At 39.8% G+C, this 26,322-nt stretch overlaps 1 protein-coding gene across 2 annotated transcripts in view; it reads left to right on the plus strand.

Annotated features, from left to right (window-relative positions):
• Positions 1–21,150, plus strand: part of rras2 (RAS related 2) — a 25,150-nt gene extending 4,000 nt beyond the window's left edge. Inside the window, exons 1-6 of one of the 2 annotated variants that reach the window (XM_029458176.1) lie at positions 5,114–5,233; positions 14,852–14,939; positions 15,193–15,295; positions 17,136–17,244; positions 18,660–18,778; positions 19,568–21,150. In XM_029458176.1, coding sequence (XP_029314036.1) covers positions 15,228–15,295; positions 17,136–17,244; positions 18,660–18,778; positions 19,568–19,655 — 384 coding nt within the window. In that variant the 5' untranslated portion in view covers positions 5,114–5,233; positions 14,852–14,939; positions 15,193–15,227 and the 3' untranslated portion in view covers positions 19,656–21,150. Of the gene's footprint in view, positions 1–5,113; positions 5,234–14,851; positions 14,940–15,192; positions 15,296–17,135; positions 17,245–18,659; positions 18,779–19,567 lie in introns of those variants that run through there. The other variant, XM_029458167.1, reaches the window with a different exon arrangement.
• The last annotated feature ends 5,172 nt before the right edge of the window (positions 21,151–26,322 follow it).

A 26,322-nucleotide genomic window follows, 5' to 3' on the forward strand; every position in this document is an offset into this window, starting at 1 on the left:
AGTGTGGTGACTGCAGCTTTGAATGCATTTCTCAGAAACAGCCACAGGTGGTTAGACAAAGTGTTCAAAGTGTTTGCAGCGGTGCTGTTGTTCGCGTCATTGTAATTTTAGAAGCTTAGTTATATGTAACACCACACACGGCATACTCTCAGCCCATTTTTGGATACAGGCAGTTTTGTAGCTTTCTGCCTAGCTCAGTGATATGTCACATGCCATACCGCTGAGTGCAAACAGTTCCATTTATATTCTGACTGCCGTTGCTCCATCTCCTTTAAGGGAGTTAATATCTTTTCTTTGTAATGGAAGAGTGAACCATATGACAGTAAGCTCTGTTTTACCGTAGGGTTTGCAGCTGTGTGAGTGTGTGTGTGTGTGTGTGTGTGTGTGTGTGTGCCTGTGCCTGTTAGGGCAGGTGATGAGAGTTCTGTGTTTGTTTAGCTCTGTAGGAAAGTCACCTGTTGATTTCTCACAGAGCAGAACCACAATGAGAGCAAATAAGCTCTTCATTGGTTTTGACAAGAGAAATTCTTACCAGAAGGTTAAAAAAAAAAAAAAAAAGAATCCATGTAAATATATAAACACCAAATATCAATATTACAGGAGGAAAAACCTTTCAGCACCATGTCACCGAGAGGGGGGAGGGGGGGAAGCAGGCCTCTTCACATCGCGTTCAGTGACTATCGGACAAAATGTATATAGCAAACAATTCCTGTAGACCTACTGTTTTTGTGAATGGTTTCACAGTCACTTTGCTTGTGAATCATCCATCCGGTCGACAATACCAGCATGCACGAAAACGACTTGTGTTCTGCATGCTTCTCTGAACAGCATGCGGTGTGTAAAGCTGAAAAGCAAAAGTACTTTGATAATAGGTAGTTGACATTCTGATTTATCTTTTTAAGGTGTATTTCAGTATAGAAGCTGGTTTCATGTTAGTGTGTTGGAGTAAAAACTTAACAATGATATTTTAAACAATAGTGCCTTAGTTCCCCTTTCCCACCAACACCCTTTACCCTCATTTGACTCTTGAAGCCTGCGTTGGGTCAGTCATTTTATAGGTTTTCCTTCTTTGGTCTCTCTTTTGAAACGGTAATGTAACAACTTAAGCTGTTTACAGATTGAGAAGAGCTGAATTTATGTTTAAGAGATGGCTAGCAGAAGGGTTGTATAATTGTTTAATAATTTAGAGAGTAACCTAATATACACCCTATTGCACTTTCAGATGTGCATGAGCAAGGTCGGATAACAGCATTGACCCATTAAAAGTTTATCCTGCGACTCTGCTGTGATGAGAAAACATTTAAAGAGAACCGTTCAGGTCCACTTTCTGAACTGTCCATTTTTTTATTTTGTGCTGTAGCTCTCCTTCTTCTTCTGTGCATCTTTCTCCTTTTCAGATGTCACCATGCAAGTGTACGTACACACTTAATTATATGTCTTTATTTGTCGGACCGAAAATCAAACTCTAGCCAGATATAGATCATAAGTATATTTCTAAAAATGGGTTTTGTGTGACCGATCAGCTATGAATTCAGCAGACCTTGTGCCTGTGTAGAACTCAAGCAACAGAGGTTGTAGTGTATTATTGAGCATTCATATTTCTTCACAAGATGTGTGTGTGTGTGTGTGTGTGTGTGTGTGTGTGTGTGTGTGTGTGTGTGTGTTCGATTCCCTGATTGAAATCTGATTTTAAAACAATTCTACTGATGGTGGCTGGGGCATTATTGGCGGTCCAACACCTACGTCACGGCAAAATACACATTCCCTTAAAATGTGTTCCTAGAGGGTGAGCCCTAATGTTTTTGATGATTATCAGACCACCATCACCCCAAAAGTCTTACTTTTGCATAAGCAATATCTAAACGTAACATGCAGATTGCGCTGAAATGTACTGAGCACATTCTTGCTACCCAGAGGATGAACCATCTCCATTTAGAGACTCTGTAAGCTTTTTCTCTTTCTGCCACCATCAGCCAAAGAGGCCTGCCTGTTACAAAAGATCTCTTATAATGTAACGGGGCAGGCATGTGTAACATGTACATAATGCTTCCCAGGAGATAATGATTATAATGACCATGGCCTTTCCCCTAGTAGTGCTAATTACTAATTAGATATCATTGTATGTCTAATCAATATATTGTTTGTGCCATTCAACACTTTTGTATTCTGGGATGTGATGAACATTTGCAACACCATGGGACACTGGTGAAGCTTTATGTTTTTAGGCCTGTTTGAATACATGGATAAATAAAATGAGCATTGCTGAGGTCATTGACTTGAATCTGGCAAAAGGCCATGCAGCACACCATAGGAATGTTCATGCGAAAGCAAGTTTGGGATCTGTAAAGACACTCCCAACCATCTGGGAAAGCTCAGGAGACTAGCAGGTCATCCCCTTCGCTCTGAGCTAATGAGAAACTAATGCCTATCCAGGGAGGGAGACCACTCTCAATCAGCAATAGCTACATTTACGTTAATACAACATGAGGCAAATGATTGTTGTATGTTTTTGTGGTTGATTGATTGAACCAGTCACACACACACACACACACACACACACACACACACACACACACACACACACACACACACACACACACACACACACACGTATACCAATACTTTCACCTGAAAAAACAATAGACATCATCCATATCTGTGTGCTTCTTCATTCTGCATTCGTCTTCTGTGAATCGGTTGTCATACAGTATGTGATTTTCTTTTTATAAATTAGTTCTCTGTTTTGCTTTTCCAAAATAAATCTTATCACTTGTGATGTCATCTAAAAACAATACCGTTAACACAATCATTTCCTTGTTCAGTAAAAGAAGAACTTTATCCCTGACGTGGAGCTTTACCACATTCCAATATCTGGCAGGGCCGAACATATGAGGCCCTCCTCAAGTCAAGAGAAATGCCAGCGATTTATTAGAATTTAGTCATCCAGCTCATCCTCTCACACCCTGACTCATATGCAGCCTTGAATGCAACAGTAAGAGGGACTCTCTTAGATCAGAAAAAAAAACACACAAGGGGATTTGATAGAAAAATAATTGTAAGCTGTATAGTGTCTGCAACTCGAAGCTCTCTAATGCATTTCCCACCTTCTCTGAAGCATCTTCTCTGCTGTTGAAAGCAAGTTGTTAGCTGGAGGCGAAGGTGTGATCCAGAATGTCACTTACCACATTACAGATCTGAGATCAGATGGTAATTTCAGCCACTCCCATCTCTCTCCCTCTGTGTGTCTCTCTCTGTCTCTCTGCAGCAGCCGAAAGGAAATACTAATGAATACTGTAGCGTGTATGCACAAGTCAGTAAGTAAGAAACTATCAAAAGAGCAGAGAGTTTTATCGTTTAGAATCATAGACTGAAAAGAAAATCTGTGTGTGTGTGTGTGTGTGTGTGTGTGCTGATGGTACAGTTGGCTAATATGCCAACCTTTCAACTTGCCAGATGATAAGTATGTATAAACTGTGCTGTTTTTTTGCACAAGATTCACTTATGCAGCCTATTAAATTGAATTTCAAGAAATGTAGGTCTCAACCTTACTTACTATATCCGTTATTAGATGAAAAACAGGAAGTAGGCAATGACTATATAAAAAATAATGACTAATATAACGGCCTGTAGAAGTTACTTAGAACAACATCAGATGGTTCCAGAATTTAATGAAAACGTTGTCAATGTCAAACTGTATTTTACTCAGGCTAAGTTCTCTTTAGATTACATTTGAAAACTGTCTTTTTTTTTTAAAATAAACTTATACATGAAAAAACCCAATATATTCCTTAAATGTATATTCTGCTTCATAATGTTTACTCTGTAGCACTTTGAGTTTTGTTTATTCAAATAAAGTGTGCTTATAAATAAAAAAAATTATTATTCTTATTCTTATTATTATTAATAAAGTAATATATTGTAAAAGTATTGTTCTGGTATCAGTACAAAACTCTTAATATGTTCATATTTCACCCAGCCTTTTATTTGCTTAAAACGCTGTAGCTGACATCATCAGTGAGAATCACAGGAATTTTTTAAGGTTAAAAGTTGGGCCTGAATGACATGCGGTCATGTCCACCCCCCAATTAACTTTAATTGGCCTTTTCCAGAAAATACTGTCAGAGAAGAAAAATATGACTGTATTATGTTTCAATAGAGCCAAACTTGATTGATAGGATAAGCATTCTGCTTCTTTACAATTTATTTGAACAAATAAAACCTATTTTGTTGCTGTTTTCTAGAAACAGATTTTCACATGCTGCATTTCAATTATATATGCAAAATCACAGAAATGTATAAAGCCAGTATATGCTAAATATGACTTGCAACTAAATTGTGTTCTTAAGGTTCAATTTCTTGCTATTTACCATACAAAACGACATTTTTAATGATAGAACTATGTGCCATACAACAAATGTTTTGTGCATATTTTTGAACGTGTAACATTTCCCTCCTAATGGGTTAAATTAAAAAAAGATCCTATATTCACCTGCAACACATCCCGTTGTTTTTCCGGTCACTGCCCCTCAGATAATCAGACAGACAGAGAGGGCAGCGGGTTCCTCTGTGTTGTTTTTTGGCTATTGTTCTGTACTCGCACATCTGTCTGTTTCAGAATAACTGGCCACAGTATCGGGTCTCGCATCTCAGTCATATAACAACAACTCTGGCTATGGGAAACTGACATGCTGCTTATTTTAGCAACCCATACCCACCACCTTCTAATATTAAGCATTCCAAATGTATGTCCACCTTTTCATGTGACAAGCCTATATTTAACCAGCATACTAGTAATACGTGTTGATTTTATATATAGTGTTTTTGTCTTTAGTGTGTGTCCCTTTTTGAACATTGTCCACACTGTTATTTAAAGTAGTTCTGCCTTCTGTAGTGTGCCACATGTAGAGGAGAGATTTTGCATGCAGCTTAGTTGATACAACACTATGAATGGCTCTTTTTATACGTCTGTGCTTGTCGCTGATGCCGGGCCCTGAGCTGCCTGCCAGACAGCTGGTGGACATTTGGCACGTCTCATGCAGACACCGTCCAGAGGCCTGCGGGGCACCTGCTGTCCATCAGTAGGAGGTGAGGCATGGAATGAGACAACCCCTCAACAGGTGACGGTACAGCACGACTCGCCGTCCAAATGTGCTGACGACAATGGCCAAGTGTGACTCTCTTCCACTGATGAGACACCAGATCGTAATCTGAAAGGCTGTTCAGTAGGCATCAGGTACATGTGTGGATGGATACATTTAGGAATATCTGAGTTTGGTTGAGTCAGTGACACAGCTGTTGTGTGACTGTTCTATTGATCTAACACATGCAGCAAATGTAACCGTGTTTTTAGCACCAGTTGGTATCGTCAAGCCCGATGCAGACTTTTAAATTGGCACACGCCAATGCAAACCAAGTCAACAGCTGCCTAAAACGTTTGTTTGGTATGTCGAACCAAAACATTGTCCACTCACAGCCTGGCCTCTCTAGATGCTAGTTAAAACATGTAGAGCTCATGCCCTGCGCAAACAAAAGACATAAACCTTGTTGACAAGCCGGCCGTTTTCAAAGTTACACTCTACTATTCAGGTGTTAGTCCACCACAAGCCACGAGCAGCTTCACTTCCAATGGGTTGAGATCTGATGACCTTTTGAAGGACATAGTATACCATTCACATCATTTTAAACTGTTTAGTGACCCATCCTGCCAAGGAGGTTACATTTTCAACCGAGTTTGTCTGTCAACAGGGTTACAAAAAGAAACTTCTCGCCAGATTTTCATGATGCACATTTAATAGCTCACTTGATCCGTTTCCTTTGCTCTTCGTTGTCGCGCAGATACTTTAAACACTGAGCGATTTTAAAAAAAGGCATACAACACATCTTCTTTGTACCGTCCATGTTGTTTCCAGCTAATGAACACACCGAAGTCAGAAGAACAATTTACCAACTCAGGAAATAAGACTATCCGAGAAACACGTGAATACAGCTTTGGTCTCGGTGTAGGGCTTTGTAATTGTGACGTACACAATTGTTGATTATGATCATTTTCTATACCCAAATTGAATTACTTTGGATGATGGGGACTGGCCAGGCAGGGATGAACCATCAAAGAGAGAAGATGTGTCCATTAGGTGTTATTTATGAGGAGTTGCCGGCTTCACTAATAACATTTCCGCTGCCTGTGTTGTAGGACTGCTGGCTTAAAAGCACACAACAGTAATGCAGCTGTGTATCTGACATGATGCAAGTGAGTGGCCCCATTTCCTTTGACGTATCGCCCCATGCTAAGAATTATAGTCTGCAGTTGAGTACACTGGTGCAGAAATACACACTCGGCAGTTGTACCAGAGCAGAGAGGGGAGATGGGGGAGAAAATGAACACATTTCTGCAGGTCTTCAATCTTTTTAGAGGTGTTTAAGAGAAAATTGATAATGACAATGTAGGTATATGTAAAAAAAAAAAGAGTTGTTTGGTGTAATATGTCAATTATTCGTTTTTGATAAGGATTATACATATTCTATAATCTGAATTGGTACACCAACTCTTGTGAGTGTTTTTTCCTTTTCAGCGCTGATCTGAATCCCATTTTTCCGGTCGGTCATACGGTTTCCTTGAAAACCATAGACTGTGAGCCACACTCCGTTAAGTGACTTTGTATGGGCTTTTTAAAGTCACACAGTAGTTTCTCTGTCCACACAGCCACTGCAGTAGCTGGTGTCCTCTCACTGAGCCATCACAGTAAAGCTTTGTTGATATGAGCACGTGCAGGACTACTTCTGCACCAAAACAAGCAGAGGAAGAAGAATAAAGCCTAGAAGGAAACACTATGCTGTCTTGAGACAATGGGTCACAACAAGGCTTGAGAGTCTCAGTATATCGTGAAATACTTTCATGTTTTAAAAGTCAGGAAGACGACGAGCTTTCTGGGTCGATTTTAGTAGCTGCAGGTATTGCTCTTTGCTTCGTTTATCCTCAACATCTATTCCACTTAATTTGTGGTGGTCTTGAAGCGTCACATGGGGCCAAGATTTTCCCGCTTCCACAAAAGCAGGCATTGATGAGGATTCACAGTAATCAGGGGGGGAGGGAAATCACCATGTCTTTTTAGAGATTATCAAAATATGTCTTTATTTTCAGTCCCTCCCAGCAAAACAGGGAAGGGCCGCAGACAAACCGGCTTAGGGTAGGCTTAAGGGAGGGAAGGGGAACATTAGTGATGTCACGTGATCAGCTAGAACAATAAGGCCGGTTCACACAGTTCTCCGTCTTTTGTGTTGTTCTGCTTAATCAGTTTGTGGGCATCTAAAGTATTTACACAGGGCTCCTCTCTTATAGTTCAACAAAGTGAACTTATGAAACGGAGATAAAGAAATGGTCTGTAGTGCGACCACTACAGAGCAAACAGGCGGCTTTGAGCCCTGTGATCGGCTGGAAAAAGGCCTTTTTTAAATGGCACCGCTTTGATTCTGCGCCTTTTGAGAAGGTTCAAAAGTGTTCAGTGTCCAGCACACATTGATATTTAGCAGGGCGATTGAAGTCTTAATGCCAGAGAGGTTAGAGGAGAGCAGGGGGTTGACTGGTGGGACATTTATCCTCCGCTTTATTCTCTGCATGAGTGCTAGCCCAACTCTGCAGCCTTAAGTGCTAGCTGAACCATTCATTCTGGATGTAACTTGTTTTTATTGTGAAACACCAGTATGTCCAGCAGAGCCAAGTACCATTTTATTTGTGTTTTTATTAATGGCGACTTGAATGAAAATGCACCAACAGGAGTCCAGGACCGTAGAAACATTAATATCCAAAAAGGAAAAAGCTGCGTAAGATCATTTGTGGTTGAAACCATGTCAAGTCTTAAATTAGTCAAGAATTAAATAACTGTTTTTGGATTATACAGCTTATTGTTAGCCAGCACCTGCAAAGACATTGATGGATGAGTTTGTTCCTTCAATTTCCCAAAAGTCCAAAGATAACAGAATGTGCCTTCTCTGATCAACAAGAATCTACATTAAATCCTTTTTGAAAGGATTATTCCATTTTCTTAACCACTTGGACCCTATGTGTGCAGTTTTGGCCATCATTTCGGTTGCCTAATAAAAATTGAATTACCCGTTAACTTTAAACTTGCAGGATCTGCATTTCCAGTGAGGTCATAGTACTGGATGGATTTGAGAGTTATGCCAAGGGTTTGTCTGGTGGGGCAGAGTTTTACTGGTCGGCCGGTGTTTAAGGACAAGGCAATGATTTAAGGGACAAGCTATTGATCTGTTGCGCATTAGGAGGAGGAGAGCTTGTAGGAGTGATGTGCACGAGTTCATTTAATTCGGCATCAAGCCAAGGTTCAGTGCTAAAACCCAGACTGCATTCGCTTAACTCATATACTCGTATAATCATTCAGGTTTACAGTAGAGTTTTGGAAATAACTCGTGTCAATCAAATCCTTTTTTTGGGTTACTTTTTAAGTAATTCTCTGCAGCAATGTGTACGAAGCTTTCCCAGCGTTAACAGAATGCTCCCCGGTGACTCTTCAAGGCAGTGGACACATTGTGTGCTCTCTTTCTCTCCATGTGTATTAGGTATTGAATCGGTGACCTTTTCTGGTTTGTATGAGCTCATGGGAAAAGTGGGTGTTTCCACAGGAAGTTAAAGCCTTTCCCTCCACCTCCTTTTTTCTCTAGCTCTCCCTCTCCATGTTGCCTACAGTCTCCCTCCCCCTCAAACCTGTCATTCTGTCTATTTCTCACTTCAAGCACTCTTTAAGTACTCAAGAAAACAATGCTCCTCACACACATTCCTGTGCCACTCGTGTGAAAGCCTGTGAAGCATTGGAAGAAAGGTGATGATGGAGGAGGACATGCAGTGTAAAAATGCAAAGGAATTGGTCCTCACTTCCATCTGTTTAACATCAAACCCTCATGGTGGCTATTTGATTATCGGCAGCTGCTCAGAGTCCAACCCAAGAGGTTGAGCAAAGGTTAAACCTGCGCTTGTTCGGGGACAGGAAGTGATATACAGATGCCCCCAGTCAAATCTCTCTTTTCTTAGCTCAATGATACTCTGCTTTGGTGTGTGTGTGTGTGTGGTGCTCAGGTAATCAAGAGAAGCTTGACCTAGACACAGATTACAGTAGATTTAAGTGGATTGAGATTTATCCTTAAATGTTACAAAAAAAAAATGTATCTAGTAAAAATATAGCTAGTCAATTATAAGAATATCAGTTAACCTTCAAAGGAAATCCTTGAAAAGAAAGACAGGCTTTAATATATTTATACCATTATACATTCTTGATGTATTTATAAGCCTGCACGATATATGAGTTGTCATGTCATGACGTGTCGTTATTAATGGATCATGACAATCCGTCACATTCTGTCGAGCTGAGGGTGAGATGTCGTTTGTGTCCTTAATTGAAATTGCTGCACTTGGCTGTGGCCCGCTGAACATGTTTCACCTGTCAGCTGCAGGGCAATCTCTCTCCTCTCTACCGTCACCTCATGTAGTGGCCACTCCTAACCAGCTTCTTGGTGCTGATGTCTCAGTCCGTGCAGCAGTTTGTACTGCTCCGTCAGCAGAACTAAGCGCCAGGGCCCGTTTGGAGAAGCTTAAGCTGAACACTCACTGTAAGAGAATCTCATCTTCTCCTGTACACTTGTAGAGGTATATCCTGAAAGTAAATGATAATCTCAGACAACTGAGTCCCACAACTGTCTGCTATGACCCGATTTTAAAAAGCAGTTTCACTGATGGATATTATTGCGGCGATAAACGCAATGATTCTCTTCAGTCTTTCGTGAACAAAGACTACCGATTGTACTCGGAAAAACAATAGCACAAGTCTCGAGAGTGTTGTTGCCCATCTTCAGTTCATTTTTGCACAAATGCATGAAACTACGCTCGGCTCATTTTCACACCCAATCCTCCATCCAGAGCTGTTCTTGCATCTCTGTTACTTTTTGTTTGTCCACAATGTGCACAAAATAGTATCTATGGGCTTTTTGGAAAAAGAAGAAGAAAAGCGGGTATTGTAGGCTGTGGTGGGTCTGTGCGGCGAATGAGGAGGTTGGGGAATATTATAAATCTGCATGTGCTGACAGAACTTTTCCTAGAATAACACAATTTCATGGCATTCAATCTACATTTTTTTTTAATGAAAGAATAACTACGGCTAATGATTTTCCAGTCAAGGTCTGTGAATTCTCATAGGGCATCAGACATATGCGGAAGGTAATTAACTCCTAATGGTGTTAATGACTATTTGTTTAAACTCAGCGTTCCCAACGAAGTAAGCAGGCACACCATTTCCCCTCATCTGTATATGGTGCGGTATGTTTTTATTTTAAATTAATCGCCCAAGTTATTGCATGTAGTGGAAATCTCAGTTTCTTTCTGTGTTGGTGCTGAACTTGTTGTTTCTTTGCTCTGCGTAGTTAATGATGCTATAGTGGTTAACAGTCAAAGATGCGGCTATAACCAAACAAGGAGGATAACAGACAGAGATGGAAACGGATCTATATTTAGTGTTAGTAAAGCTGTTTGTGTGGAGAGGAAGTGGGTGCACAGTGCAAGCATGATGTTGATTACACGCCTACACATATCACCCGTTCTTGCGTTCCTTGAGGGTTGGTAACCAGCAGTCAGACAGGATTTATTGCTTTATGTCTCGACGGTAGAGGCTAAAAAGAATCCTGAGCAGGTGCTTGAAATAAATATATATGTATATTCAAATCAAGAAACACTATAAGCTGGACCACATAAGGCATTTAATGTTGAATATTGAATAGTGGGGCGGATTAGAAGACAAACAAGCACTGATGCTATCTTTGTGTTTTATTCTGCAAAGATGTGTCCAAATCTAGTCTTCTTAAAATGCATAATTCATGGTGGCGTGGCTTAATTTATTTTAAATATTTTCTGGTTCCAGCTTATCGAATGAGAGGATTTGCTGCTCTCCTATGCATTACATCGTTGTCAATTGGATTTCTTTGGGTAATGGACTGTTGTTCGGAGTATGAAGACATCAACTTGGACTTGGAAAGTAATTTTATAGACAATATGATTAAATGATTAATCCAAAAATAATAATTAAGACAGTAATCGATAATGAAAATAATCATTAGTTACAGCCTCAGCTTCTTGACACTTTCTTCATTGTTTGGTCATTCTCCTGTGTTTCACACAGAATCCAGATAGAACAAAACGCTGCAGCTGAGACTCGTCCACAGACCCGGTATTCATGTTCCTGGTGTGTGCGTACATGTGCTGTGTGTGGGTGGAGGGCTGGGATGTATGGAATGCTGGGGGGGGGGGCACTGAGTGACAGGTTTGGACTTTGGGAGGTTGGTAGGTAGGCGGGGTACGGGAACGGGAACATGTCGTCTGTGACATCACCGCCGCCCGACTGCTCGGCCGGTCCAGCTGCCTGCTGTAGAGGTGGAGTTTCCTTCCTGGTGAGCTGACCGGGGCTGAGTGTGGCCTGACCCCACCTTGCAACCAACATCTAAAGTGTACTTCAGCTTGGTTCTGCAGGCTTTTGGATTTTATCTCTCTGTTTTTATTTTGTTCTTTTTCAATTGATCAATTATGCTTCTTTGCACCGTGTGCTTATGCACAAAGTAATTCAATTAGAATAATCCTGGTTTTACAGCTCACAAATGCACAGACTCACAATGTTGGTCATGTTCAGCTTGAGTTGTTTCTTAGTTGTTGTTTTTTTTGCATCTGTGATAGTAGGAACTAGACAGACACTGGCGTCACTTCTCATCTTGGAAATTTGTTGGATATCATCTAAGATTTTTCCTTACTTGCAGTACGTTATTACGATATAAGGAATCGAGGCATCCGCAAAATGGTAACAATTATGAGTGATTCTTTGTCGATTGACAACATTTTTTAATGAATTGTTTTAAATAATTTTTCCAGCAAAACTATCTAACCTCTCCGGCTTCAGCTTCTCAAATGTGAGGGTTTTCAGTTTTTTTAATTGTAAACTTGACACACCTTTTTGGTTTTGTACCTTTTTTTTAGTAAGAGCATAAACCTGAACCCATTTTTGGTACAAGTAAACAGCAGTGCATAATGTTGTCTTACCAAAAGCTGCTGTACAAGACCTTTGCCACAATCAAATTGTATAAAATGGGCAAAGAATATGTAAAAAATGTTTTCATAAAAGATACCTAACAAAGCAATCTAAACTTTTGCTAAACGTTTTGCTACTTGTTCATAGGTCAAAAAGCGTAATAGTCCTAGTTGCAGGTGGTGGATGTATTAGTAACTTGTGGGTGCTCTTGCTCCCCAAAGTCTGGGCAGCTCTACTCGACTCATGCGGCCTGATTCACTCTGTTTGAGGAGAGTGTTACATCTGATGAAGTCATCGGCTAATATCAAGATTTATAGCTCGTATTACCGGACATGACTCAGGCTGGCTTATGTCACATAGTTATCGGTAGTCCTCCTGAGTCATGTTGCATTCCCTCACCTAGCCCATCACCCAGCCAGGCAGAGCTACAGTCCTGTTAGTGCTGGCTCCGGTGCTGCTGGCACTGCAAAACAGCCTCATCTATCACGGGGAAACGGCTCTGAGAGTATCAGCTCAGCCAGAACAGAGTGCAAGGCAGCTACACTACCCATGCGTGTGTAGGGAGGGGAGGCATAGCGAGGGGAGTGCGGCGCTCAATGCGGCTGGCCGAGGTTGACAGAATAGGAATAAGAGGTTGACGGGAAGCCGAGGTCACGTGCCGAAGCAACGGCTGGGAGAGAGTGGTGGTGGTGGTGGTGGGAGGAACAAGAAACACAAGCAGATTTCTTTTTCTTTCCGTCTCCGTCTGGTCGTCTGAAGGAACACTGGCAGTGCAGTGCAGTGAAGCATGTTCGAGGATACACAGTATTACTGATGAATTATTGAACAGTGAGTGGATGGGACATAGGCCAGTATATTTGCATGCTGCAGAGTGACAGGAGAGGGAAGGGGAGAGATCATAAATCTCATAAATTTGGCTCTTTGGACCAAGATATAGTTTGTATTGAGCGGGATTTCTTAGTCGGCGCCCTCTGGAAGACAGTTTGTAATGGTGAGATAATGTTGCAACAATTAGTTGATTAGCCAATTAGCTACCTTTTTTGATCATGTTTAATCGTTGTAGTTACTCCACCTTTTCAAATGTGAGGATTTTATGCTTTTATTTGCCATATATGATAGTAAATAGTTTCAGATTTTGGACTGTTGGTTAAATAAAGCCATTTATTTTCTGACGAAACAACAACTATCGAGAAAAAGATCGGTATATTAATTGATAGTTAGACGCATAGACGCAGTTTCTAAATGACCTCAAACATGTCTAGGGCATTTCTGAACTACAATGACTTGTTATTTATTAGCTTACATATAAGGACATAGTGGCTACAGCCAATGCCACATAACCGCAACTTCCCTGCTTTGATTCTGGCCTTGGGATGTTTTGTTGCATGTCTCTCTCCCCCCATTTCTACACTTTGCTCTGCCAAATAAAGGAAAAAATGCCACAAACAAAAATGGCCTTTGTGATGTCTCTGTAATAAGCTAAGATCAGTTGATAATATTGGTTATGCAGATGTATTAGTCAGGTGCTAATAATAGTTAAGGAAGTTATTAACCTGCTTTTTTTCACCTGAAGAAGCAGACGAGGTGTGAATGTCTCTCTTGTGTCTCTGGCTGCCCAATAAGAGCCAATAGGCAGTATACCACCTGTGTGAAACGACACACAATTTCACACATAAACAATGTGACCGTAAATGTAAAAGTTTAATTTGGCTTGTTGTTGGAAGGTCAGGGAATCTTGTCTGTATATTTTTGTTCTCGTGATCGCTCCCTGTTTTTAAGGGTGTTGGTTTGACATTCCCCGAGCACTCCCCTCAGCTGTCACCACTTAACTAGTCCCTGAGGAGAGCGAGAACTACAAAACATGGGAAAAATGTAAAAAATGCATGACTCCTCCCCCTCCCGGCTCCCTGCCCCCCTGGCCCCACCCTTCCAGTTTAGGTTACTAGGAGACCAGATATTGGCCCCAGAACGAAAGAATCAAAGCCTTCAGGACCGAGTGGTGTGACTGTTGCAACTGAGGAGACGTCCGCATGAAAACCAGCCCGCTGTCTCAACCTAAGCAGTGGTTGTTGTGTGAGGGAATATTTACATGACATCTTTCTGTGCAACCGTCTGCAGACAGTGTGTTTACCTCCCGTCTGCAGTGTGGTTGTAAAGGTAGAGGTCATTACGGCTGCCTGTGCTGTTGTAACCAAAAACACAAGGACAGAGTGGCTGTTTGTTCCCATATCCATTCATTGTTAAGCCAGCTCATTTGAGTCACTGCGTGTCCTAAATCCATGGTTCCTCTCATTCTAAGCAGGATTTCAGTAGTTTGTTGACCATAGAACTAGAATAGGAGGTGTTGACGCTGGTGACAAAATAAAAATGGACACATGACGGTCAGCAAGCAGTGGACACTATTCTCCTGCCATGCAATGCACAAAGGAAACGGAAGAACTGCTTAGATCTGCAAAAAAGTAATTGCGGATGGTGGTGAAACACCAGGAAGGGAAAAAAAAAAGAAACAATTACTTAAAGTATAATTGGCAGTGTTACTCTAAAGTCACAGTGTGATTGCTTTTGGAGCGTCACACATATTATTGCTTAATTTACTGTTATCATTGAACGAGTAAAGTATGTTGTTTTCTTGTACACTCCCTGAAAATATCAGCATATAGTGAAAACTGTATGTACAGTTAATTGGGACACAGCTTGTGTCTCAACCAGACTTAATTTCTAGACCCCACATGTTCACAGTTTCTTCTCTCTTTTGTTCTCTTCTTGCTTTCCTGCAGTCGTACTTTGTCACCGACTATGACCCCACAATTGAAGACTCTTATACCAAGCAGTGTGTGATTGACGAAAGAGCGGCCAGGCTCGACAGTAAGTGCACTTTGCTGAACAAACACCAACAGAGCAAATACACGCACAAAGCCTACAGACGTAGGTTATTTGTATGTTTATATTGCACTAGAGGAATTTATTGTAAAAGTCTATTTTGCTGCAAAGTGATTTGTGTGTGTGTGTGTGTGTGTGTGTGTGTGTGTGTGTGTGTGTGTGTGTGTGTGTGTGTGTGTGTGTGTGTGTGTGTGTGTGTGTGTGTGTGTGTGTGTGTGTGTGCACTCTCTCTCTCTAGTCCTTGACACAGCTGGACAGGAAGAGTTTGGAGCCATGAGAGAACAATACATGAGGACAGGGGAGGGCTTCCTGCTCGTCTTCTCAGTCACTGACAGAGGAAGGTGAGTGACAGATCTCGTCATGTGCAAACTCACAGCTACAAGCTCAGTGATAAGTCTTTCTCTCTTTCTTTCTGTTTGCACATCTTTGTTTACTGTTTCACAATTGCACCTCCTTCGCCTCTCACTCGACTAAAACCATAAATCTTGCACCGATACTCTCACTTGTTGCCGCTTGTACTTCCGGACCCCCTTGGTAGTTGTCATTTTCTTTTGTTCTAAGCATTCCTCTCTCATCTTGTTCTCTTGAATTCACTTATTCGTGTAACTTAGCTTCCCATGTAAAGCCCATGAGCTACTTGGACAATAGTATGTGGGCTAGTATAGGGACATCTTTTTGGTGCTTGTTAAATTTAAGACTTATAACTTTTGAACCCTTCATGACATGGACTTTTTCATTTCAGTATGTATAGGCATTAACGGTCTTTTAACACCTTAAACTCCACCAACCCACTGGGGAGTGAAAGTCATGCTGTGCAGCTTAACATTGTTCAAACTTTATTCTAAACTTAAGTGGAGATCTCAAAGTTCCCAAAAACACCAAATGTTAAGTTGAATAGAATATTTCCACTTGATGTAAGGGGGTAATCACACACACTGTATAAAACAGTTTTGGGTGAAAGTATTTCACTCAGTGTTTCACTTGCGTACGTAAAGAGACGGAGCAAGCCAATACAGAATATACAGTACCGGTATATGATTCTGTCAAACGATGTGGAATAAAATGATACTTCCAGATTTAAAGATAACATTTTAAGGGATAACATTGTCATTCTTAAGATTTCAGTCCTTGTTGATATGGTGACACCTGTAGTAATTGTGTTATTCCAGGTGCGATTTAATACTATTGCAAACACCCCTCGAGGTGAAAAATAAGCAACTCTTCTACCTGTTAATTGCACAACCGAGCAAACTCAGGTTGTTTCAATGAAGTAAAAAGAGCGAAGAGTCATCAAAAATAAAATGTAGAGAACAAATTGCGCTGGATTACCTGCAAGCAATAACGGACTCAATAATAATCCCAACAAAAACTATAGAAAACCACTAAATGTAAACGCATTAACTGGCTTTTGCAGAAGAAATGCAGAACATCAATTGCATCCAAAATGATTTGATTACATGAAAATCTTAAAAACTAGATGATAACGGGTAAAAAAAAAAAAAAGGGTTTTCACTGATTTTAAAGCTATGTGATGTGAAGTTAACTTTAAAATATATTTCACATTACACTATATAATATTCTTCTTGTAGTCAGTCTGTCAGATCTCATCCTCCCTGTCTTTGTACCCCTGCCCAGCAGTGCAATGAGCTGCATTCCCCTCTCACCCACAGCCCCCTCCTAATGTTTATGTTGTAAACAGTCTTTCCTTCCTCCATTTATATTAGTCAAGTCTTTCCAGATTTACTATGTGCTCAGCAAGCTGTCTGCGGGTCCATGGCTGGAATGCCGTCCCGGGTTTGTGGTTGCATTCTGTCTCTTTTTTTCCCCCCAAGATTGACATTTTTATTTGCTGTTTGGTTGAAAAAGTGCACATGGTCTTTTATACTATAGTGGGACTACGGTCAGGTCAGTGCACCGAGCAGAACCGCAGACATTTTGTGTTTCTGTAATAGTGCGGATGACTTTTTCTTTTCTCTTTGCTGACACATTCAACCTGTCCGTCCGATCCACATTGGCGGCGACCCCAACTTCTGGGTGTGTTTTGTGTGCGTGGGTGGGTCATTTAGCTACATTGCAATGTTGGGCGCATTTTTAAATCGATGTATGCGTCTACACGTAAAAACTTAAATAACCTGTTTGTGCAGAAAACACCACATAACGCAATGTGATGTGTTTTCACAGCTTTGAAGAAATCTACAAATTCCAAAGACAAATTCTCCGAGTGAAAGACCGAGATGAATTCCCTATGATCCTCGTAGGAAACAAAGCAGACCTGGAACTACAGAGACAAGTAAGTCCAAAAGAGATCTGAATCCACCGACTGACAAACATGCACCCCGTTTGATCATCTGAAGACATGATATCAACCAGTCTGGAGGGCTGACATTAGAAAGGGGAAGCGAGCGTTGCAGCTGCAGCAATCTGCCAATATACAACAGGATGTGAGTGAAAGGATAAAAGAGATGCTGTAGAAATGGTGGAATCAGGAGGGGAGGATGGATGGAGAAAAAAGGGAGTGTGAAGAAATTATGAATTTTCTGCCTGTTAGTATGCAGTGAGTCCACACCACCCTCTTATGGTGAAAATGAGCATTACAGGCACATATAGCTTCAATCAATGGGTTTATCATCTTTGATAACATGATAAATAATGGTATTAACTTTCTCATAATAACACTTTAGTGTATGTAATCGTATATTTAACATCAATAGTTTTTTTTCAACTGTATGCCATTTCACAACTAACTAATGATAGTTGGTCAGTTTCTTATTTTCTCATCTTTTTTAACTAGTCTTTTTCTGTCATGGGCTATAGTCTAGTTTTGGATCTAATAACTTTTTTTTTCATTAGTCCAGTTATGTACACAGCAGTTTCAAAAAGAGGGTGTCTCAGATCCATAAATACTCATAAGTGTGTTCTAAGTTAACACAATAAAAAAAAAATGGGACATGCACACAAAACAATGCTTCCATGTTGGTGTTTAAAGGAAAATATTGTCTCACAGTACACTATGTACTGAAAAGGATTGTGGTATTAAAAAAAAAAAAAAAATGGGAACGATATTGTGAATTCTCAGGAGAAAGTGGAAATTGAAGTGAAAGAAGTGGAGTTGTTGAGTGTCACTGTAAATATGTAATACTTTCCTGTTTGAATAGATTTTTAACTAAGAAAAGGACACACATTGGAAAGTAACAAGGTTCTTCTTTCACTGTTATTAAGGGTCACTTTCACTTGGATGTGAAAGTCTGAACATGTGTGGTATGCACTAAAAACTGAATTCTATATATTTAGTCATATGCACGTATGGTATGTAGCACTCACTTAGTACTACAGCAGTTTTATCACAAAATAATCCTCTATTTCTATGCACACCTGGATAGGAAATGTTATCAATGAGCTGAGATTTGTTCTGGATTTGGTCATAACTATACCATTGTAGTCTGGATGCAGTTAGCCACTGTTTGTATGCAAGTGTTACATTAAAGAGAAGTATATGTACAAACAGTGCATGCTATCTAATGCATTAATATGACATTTCTTGCCATTTAATTTCACTGCTTTATCTCTACCTTTCAGAAGATAACCAGTACAGATGTTTCAGTGTTTCATAAACGCATGGCTTTGGAAAATGCGTTTACATGTGCTAGATCTAAATTTACATTGAAGTTGCAGCCCATCATTATTCCCTCCTTCTTTTTTCCTCAGGTAACCCAGGAAGAGGGCCAGCAGCTGGCCAGACAACTGAAGGTCACATATATGGAGGCTTCAGCCAAAATCCGTATGAACGTAGACCAGGCTTTCCACGAGCTGGTTAGAGTAATCAGGTAGGTGATTTATAAAGGTAACGTTTACATATTGTCCTCAAGTGGATCTTTAAGTGACTCAAATGTGCACTTATTCAAAGGTATAATGGTGGCTCAAAAAGATTCACAAGCAGGCACTCCTGTAATAACTGTTGATGATGCAGTATAGTGTGACGGTTTTGTAAATGTAACATTAAATATGCACAACTCAGGTGAGTGCGCCGGTGCAGCCTTGGTCAATGACCATGAATAATTTCTGCTTCATGTCTGGCCAGGGGCCTTTGTTGCATTTCTCCCTCTTTCACTGTCACTTCTCTACGGTTAACTATTCAGTAAAGACATAGAATTCACCCTAAAAATGACTAATGAACTATAAAGGATTATAAAAAATCATGGATAAATAAGCAACAATCAAACTTAAAGTTTTTAATAACAAACATCTTAAGGTATTATTTATTAAGAGTTTAACTAAACTCCTCTGATCTGCCTCAATACTGTGTATGTGTGGAGGGTTTGATCAGATTTGATTGTCAGTCGCCTGGCAACATGAGCAAACAAACCCACACATGTCATCACTTTCTGATTCAAATATTGCAAAAATTCCGATGGAAGTATGTCACATCGGCGTTATCCACCTGCGCCTCGCCCACTTTGAACCGGTGAGAAAAAGCTCAGACAGAAAACTCGCGGGGAAAATAACCGACACTCTGTTTCTGTCAGGTTCTGTTTCAAACAAGAGAAAGAGAGAGAGATTGCAAAAGTACACAGTGCAGCATGTCATGATCATTTTTGCTCTCTCCCAACTCCCAGGAAATTCCAAGAACAGGAATGTCCACCTTCGCCAGAACCTACAAGAAAAGAGAAAGACAAGAGCGGCTGCCATTGTGTGATCGTCTGAGTCAGCCTTATCACTGTAACTCATGCAGCTACTCTCTACCACCCCACCCACTCTGCCTGACATCACATCCTAAGTGGATGACTGACCGCTGCCTTCTCCACGTGCATGACTTCAGACGGCCTTTTCTGAGATACTTTGACCAGGAACTGCTGTCCCCGGGACATCACTATGGACAACTGACGATGCCAAATTTTAACACCACTCTACCTTCAGCCGTAATCTAATTCAAACGAGAGAGTCCCAACACTAAACATTGCCTTCTGAATCAGCCTGACAAATTTAATGTTTTGTACTCTGAAGGACTTCTCTTGCCTTGTAGTGACATTTGTACTTGCTACCGAGATTGAATGAAAACTATATATCCAGAATGTTAATGAGTTTCTTTAGTTTCAAGTGTTTGACCAGAGCAGAGAGATTATCCTATGAAGCTTTGTGTATGTTGTGCCATATCCACCTTTACTCCCATGTGCTAATCTGCTACTGTACATATGTGACATTTGTTGTGATTTTCAAAGTGTACTTCTAATGATCTATTAAATCACCACAGTACAGTGTGTGAGGTTGAGTTTGGTTTTACATATATGAAAGTGAATATATAAGTATGTATATAAATATAAAGCCTAGACAGCCCTTAAAGCTACAATGATAGAACTTTCTGGCATTCTGCAGTGGATTCTTCTTTGTCTGTGGTTTCTGCTTTCATCTCAATTGCCAAATATGGAGTGTCTACTGTATTTGATTTTTTTTTTTTTTTTTTAAGTCTTATAGAGTGAAGCATTCTTATCCTATGCCATCTCCTTAATGTTCCGAAAGTAGCAAATATGTCTGAATTTCTTTCCTCGAAGGTGGCGGTTCAGTCAAAATTGGCCATCATGCATTGTTTAAGATTTCTAAGAAGCAGTATATAAATTTATTGGTAGCATAATGTGTATCTTTGACAACTAACATGATTTCTGATCAAAACACTGAACAATGTATGCTCTATATTCAACTTTTCACAAGTAATGTTATCAAATCCATTTGTTACAAATCGAGAAGCTTTCAGAGCTCTGTTCAGTTCGGATCATTCCAATGTAATGCATCTTTTCTGTCAAACATTTAGTCTACGAAATAGATCAAGTAACTGTCATATCATTCCAATAACACAGTGGCAATGTTTTTCTTTGGTGTCCTTGAATTATTTTGTTGCATAACTCCCCCCCCCCCCCCCCCCCCCAAATGATCTGTCATTCAGAAAACAAGTGGAAACATTGAGATGCACATCGTAAAACAGTCGCTCTCCAATGGGACATGAACTCACCGGACCTGCCACTTGTGGATCTATCATCACCACAGACACAAAATGCTGTTCTGCCTTCCCTTTCCACTTCTGTACTTCTGTTCGGGCATATAAATGAAGTACTGCAGTTTGTTTTCCATATCATCGTCTTGTAATATAAACAACAAGAAAATCAGATGATGGAAGTAATGTACTTGATTAAATGTTTCTACTCTACTTTTATACATTATTTTCTTATCAACTAGTTGACAAGTATTTTTATATGTTTATAAGTGAGTACACATTCGCAGCATCGCTGTGTATATATTTAAAGAGAAATATTTCATTCTCTTGATTTTAAACTGGATAGGACTGTTGGCCCTAATTTACAACATTGGATTATTCACCAAGATGTGACCAAGAATGTTATTTCTTATTGTGGCTTAGTAATGGATAATATATTTATCTTTGAGGTGTTCACCACCAGCTCGGCGCATACATCTCCCATGTCAGATGGGAGAGGGTCTTAGAAATTATTCTGGATAAGAGTTAAAACCACATGATTTAATTATTATGATAACTGAGATTTGAAATACCTGCTTCCCACCTTATTGCAATCCTAGTGTACATCCAAATCATACTGTGTTTTCTTTTCCTTCCATATCAGTGTCTTTTGCCCTGTGTCTAGCTTTTGGTGCTAAAATAAAATCTGTCATTGAGCCAGATGGGGTAGAGAATCTTTCTTTTAGATTCAAAAAGCTGCACAGACCTGAGTCTTACATAGTGAGCCTTGTGTAAGTAGGAGCATTATTATTCACAGGATGACTAAATGGTGTTAAAGCATCACTATGACCACTCATATATAGAAAACAGTAAGGACAGGACATTTATTTATCTTTTAAATCTGGTTGGTTAGTCCAGATCTACATTGATCTACTTTAGTTTAAGTTGCTCATAAACCACGTGCTTCTCTCTTCGTTATTTTTATTTTGTTTTTGTTTTGGGACTACATCTATTGTAATTCCTGAATTCCCAAAATATTTTTGGCCTGTTGAATCTCCAGCATTGGTCTACCGGATAGGATGCATTTACCTTTTGGGAGGCAATATAGGCTAATAGTACATTTTCTGCTGCTAATTCTGTTCAAACACATCACGCCAGATGCTCAAAGTACATACAGTCTTCCTACTACATCCAAATTAGAGCCTTTTAGAGCAAAAGAAGAGTCTGAAAATATACTGTGTATTACTGACATTACTGATACATACATGCATACACACATTTCACCACAAGGGGGTTTTGACTAAGGAAATGTTAATAAATGCTTAAACCACTAGAGGTTAAAATATAGAACACATAACATGGAGATGTATAGATGGGTAACAAATGCAACAGAATAACATGCAACAAAGAGCTTTAATAAGGTGATGGGCGATCATGAGCAGCGTCGGTGCTCCAGTAGATGAGAGATGAATACAATTATTCTGAAATATATTCCCTTATTGATGATGGTGGTGGAGAGAGCTGTTTAACTCCACATTCCAATATTTCCCATAGATGTTCAGTTGAGTTAAGTTCTGACGTATAAAGTCAGAAGCATAAGATTCACATAATTTTGCATCCTATTCAAACCATTATTGGTATATTCTAAAAGCTCACTGATGGTTCAGTAAAGCCAACATGCAGGGCATCACCGCTCTGAATAATGTTGCAGTTATTCTTCACAATATGTGTCCTTTTTACAGCCATTCTGTTTGTGAAAATAGGACTTCTCTGTACAAGATGTTCCCACTCCTCTCCAGAGCTGAGCTATGCTTTGACTCTGTTTGTGATTGGTGATAGAAAGTGCTTTATAAAGAACACCATATTTATTTGCACATTTGAGAAATTTGAACTGTAATTGCTCATTGGTCTCTGGTCCTTGGAGTACTATAGCATCCTAGCTAGCCCCTTGCATGTGCAAAGAGAACATCTAAATTTAGGGATTAAACAACAAAGTGCCATTAAGGTCATAATTCAGCTCTATATGTAACCTGTTTTAGTGATTTTGGTCTTGTGGGTGTAAATACATCATCTGTCCTTTGACATTTGACAAACATTGAGCAAAGCTGGTGACTATGAGTAGTAAAGCAAGTACCAACAATCCCAATGCACACACCATTATCAGCTTTTCAATCAATAAAACATTTTTAAATAAGTAAATATGCCATTGTTTTTATCAAATCATAGTAGCATGATGTTTGCTCCTTCACAACAACATAAAAAAAAAAAAACAAAACAAACACCCACAAAACATACCCACAACCCCCCCCCCACCCCCCCACACACCACCCCTAGACACCCCCCCCCCTCCCACCCCCCCCCCCCCCCCCCCCCCCCCCCCCCCCCCCCCCCCCCCCCCCCCCCCCCCCCCCCCCCCAATGATCTGTCATTCAGAAAACAAGTGGAAACATTGAGATGCACATCGTTAAAACAGTCGCTCTCCAATGGGACATGAACTCACCGGACCTGCCACTTGTGGATCTATCATCACCACAGACACAAAATGCTGTTCTTGCCTTCCCTTTCCACTTCTGTACTTCTGTTCGGGCATATAATGAAGTACTGCAGTTTGTTTTCCATATCATCGTCTTGTAATATAAACAACAAGAAAATCAGATGATGGAAGTAATGTACTTGATTAAATGTTTCTACTCTACTTTTATACATTATTTTCTTATCAAACTAGTTGACAAGTATTTTTATATGTTTATAAGTGAGTACACATTCGCAGCATCGCTGTGTATATATTTAAAGAGAAATATTTCATTCTCTTGATTTTAAACTGGATAGGACTGTTGGCCCTAATTTACAACATTGGATTATTCACCAAGATGTGACCAAGAATGTTATTTCTTATTGTGGCTTAGTAATGGATAATATATTTATCTTTGAGGTGTTCACCACCAGCTCGGCGCATACATCTCCCATGTCAGATGGGAGAGGGTCTTAGAAATTATTCTGGATAAGAGTTAAAACCACATGATTTAATTATTATGATAACTGAGATTTGAAATACCTGCTTCCCACCTTATTGCAATCCTAGTGTACATCCAAATCATACTGTGTTTTCTTTTTCTTCCATATCAGTGTCTTTTGCCCTGTGTCTAGCTTTTGGTGCTAAAATAAAATCTGTCATTGAGCCAGATGGGGTAGAGAATCTTTCTTTTAGATTCAAAAAGCTGCACAGACCTGAGTCTTACATAGTGAGCCTTGTGTAAGTAGGAGCATTATTATTCACAGGATGACTAAATGGTGTTAAAGCATCACTATGACCACTCATATATCAGAAAACAGTAAGGACAGGACATTTATTTATCTTTTAAATCTGGTTGGTTAGTCCAGATCTACATTGATCTACTTTAGTTTAAGTTGCTCATAAACCACGTGCTTCTCTCTTCGTTATTTTTATTTTGTTTTTGTTTTGGGACTACATCTATTGTAATTCCTGAATTCCCAAAATATTTTTGGCCTGTTGAATCTCCAGCATTGGTCTACCGGATAGGATGCATTTACCTTTTGGGAGGCAATATAGGCTAATAGTACATTTTCTGCTGCTAATTCTGTTCAAACACATCACGCCAGATGCTCAAAGTACATACAGTCTTCCTACTACATCCAAATTAGAGCCTTTTAGAGCAAAAGAAGAGTCTGAAAATATACTGTGTATTACTGACATTACTGATACATACATGCATACACACATTTCACCACAAGGGGGTTTTGACTAAGGAAATGTTAATAAATGCTTAAACCACTAGAGGTTAAAATATAGAACACATAACATGGAGATGTATAGATGGGTAACAAATGCAACAGAATAACATGCAACAAAGAGCTTTAATAAGGTGATGGGCGATCATGAGCAGCGTCGGTGCTCCAGTAGATGAGAGATGAATACAATTATTCTGAAATATATTCCCTTATTGATGATGGTGGTGGAGAGAGCTGTTTAACTCCACATTCCAATATTTCCCATAGATGTTCAGTTGAGTTAAGTTCTGACGTATAAAGTCAGAAGCATAAGATTCACATAATTTTGCATCCTATTCAAACCATTATTGGTATATTCTAAAAGCTCACTGATGGTTCAGTAAAGCCAACATGCAGGGCATCACCGCTCTGAATAATGTTGCAGTTATTCTTCACAATATGTGTCCTTTTTACAGCCATTCTGTTTGTGAAAATAGGACTTCTCTGTACAAGATGTTCCCACTCCTCTCCAGAGCTGAGCTATGCTTTGACTCTGTTTGTGATTGGTGATAGAAAGTGCTTTATAAAGAACACCATATTTATTTGCACATTTGAGAAATTTGAACTGTAATTGCTCATTGGTCTCTGGTCCTTGGAGTACTATAGCATCCTAGCTAGCCCCTTGCATGTGCAAAGAGAACATCTAAATTTAGGATTAAACAACAAAGTGCCATTAAGGTCATAATTCAGCTCTATATGTAACCTGTTTTAGTGATTTTGGTCTTGTGGGTGTAAATACATCATCTGTCCTTTGACATTTGACAAACATTGAGCAAAGCTGGTGACTATGAGTAGTAAAGCAAGTACCAACAATCCCAATGCACACACCATTATCAGCTTTTCAATCAATAAAACATTTTTAAATAAGTAAATATGCCATTGTTTTTATCAAATCATAGTAGCATGATGTTTGCTCCTTCAAAAAAAAGTGACGATGGAAAGAAAAAATATCTTTGTGAAATGGAGGTGTTATCCAGCCTGGGCTGTTACAGCTCATGTGACCTTTTTGTTCAATTGTTGGCTTAAATGAGAGATATTAGACACTGGGATTCACAGGGTACTGAAATGGCAGCTCAAGAGGAATTACTGCCTGCCCATTGCATTCATTTCCATCTCTCTTCTCTGGATTGGTTCACCTAATATTAAGATGTTTTAAAGCATCTCCATGTTTGCACAAAATCACAGTACAGACATCCAAATAACTGTCATGCTGTGTGTGAGCCAGATTCTGTGTAAAATATAAAAATCGGGCCTATTCTAATTTGCATTAAATTATATCCACGGTCAAATACTTCTTGAGGGTACTCACATAACATTCCATTCAGTATTTTATAATAAATGTGTTTGTGGGCTATTTACACAGTTAGGCTACTATATGCCCTTTTATACTGATCAGCAAATGAGATGCCAATAATCAAGATAAACAAATCACAGTTTCAACCATGTTTAATCAGGCTGAAGTGTCCGAGACTATTGACACGTCGGACACAGTCGGGATTTTGTTAAAATGAATCAGCGTTGTGGGTCCGCGTGAGTGAAATAGGCTCAGCATCCGCGCGTGCACAGTGAGCTGACAGCTCGCGCTCCCCTCTCTGTGATGGTATAGCCCATAGGAGA

The sequence above is a fragment of the Cottoperca gobio genome, chromosome 3 (assembly GCF_900634415.1).
Source record: "Cottoperca gobio chromosome 3, fCotGob3.1, whole genome shotgun sequence".
NCBI classification, from domain to species: Eukaryota; Metazoa; Chordata; class Actinopteri; order Perciformes; family Bovichtidae; genus Cottoperca; species Cottoperca gobio.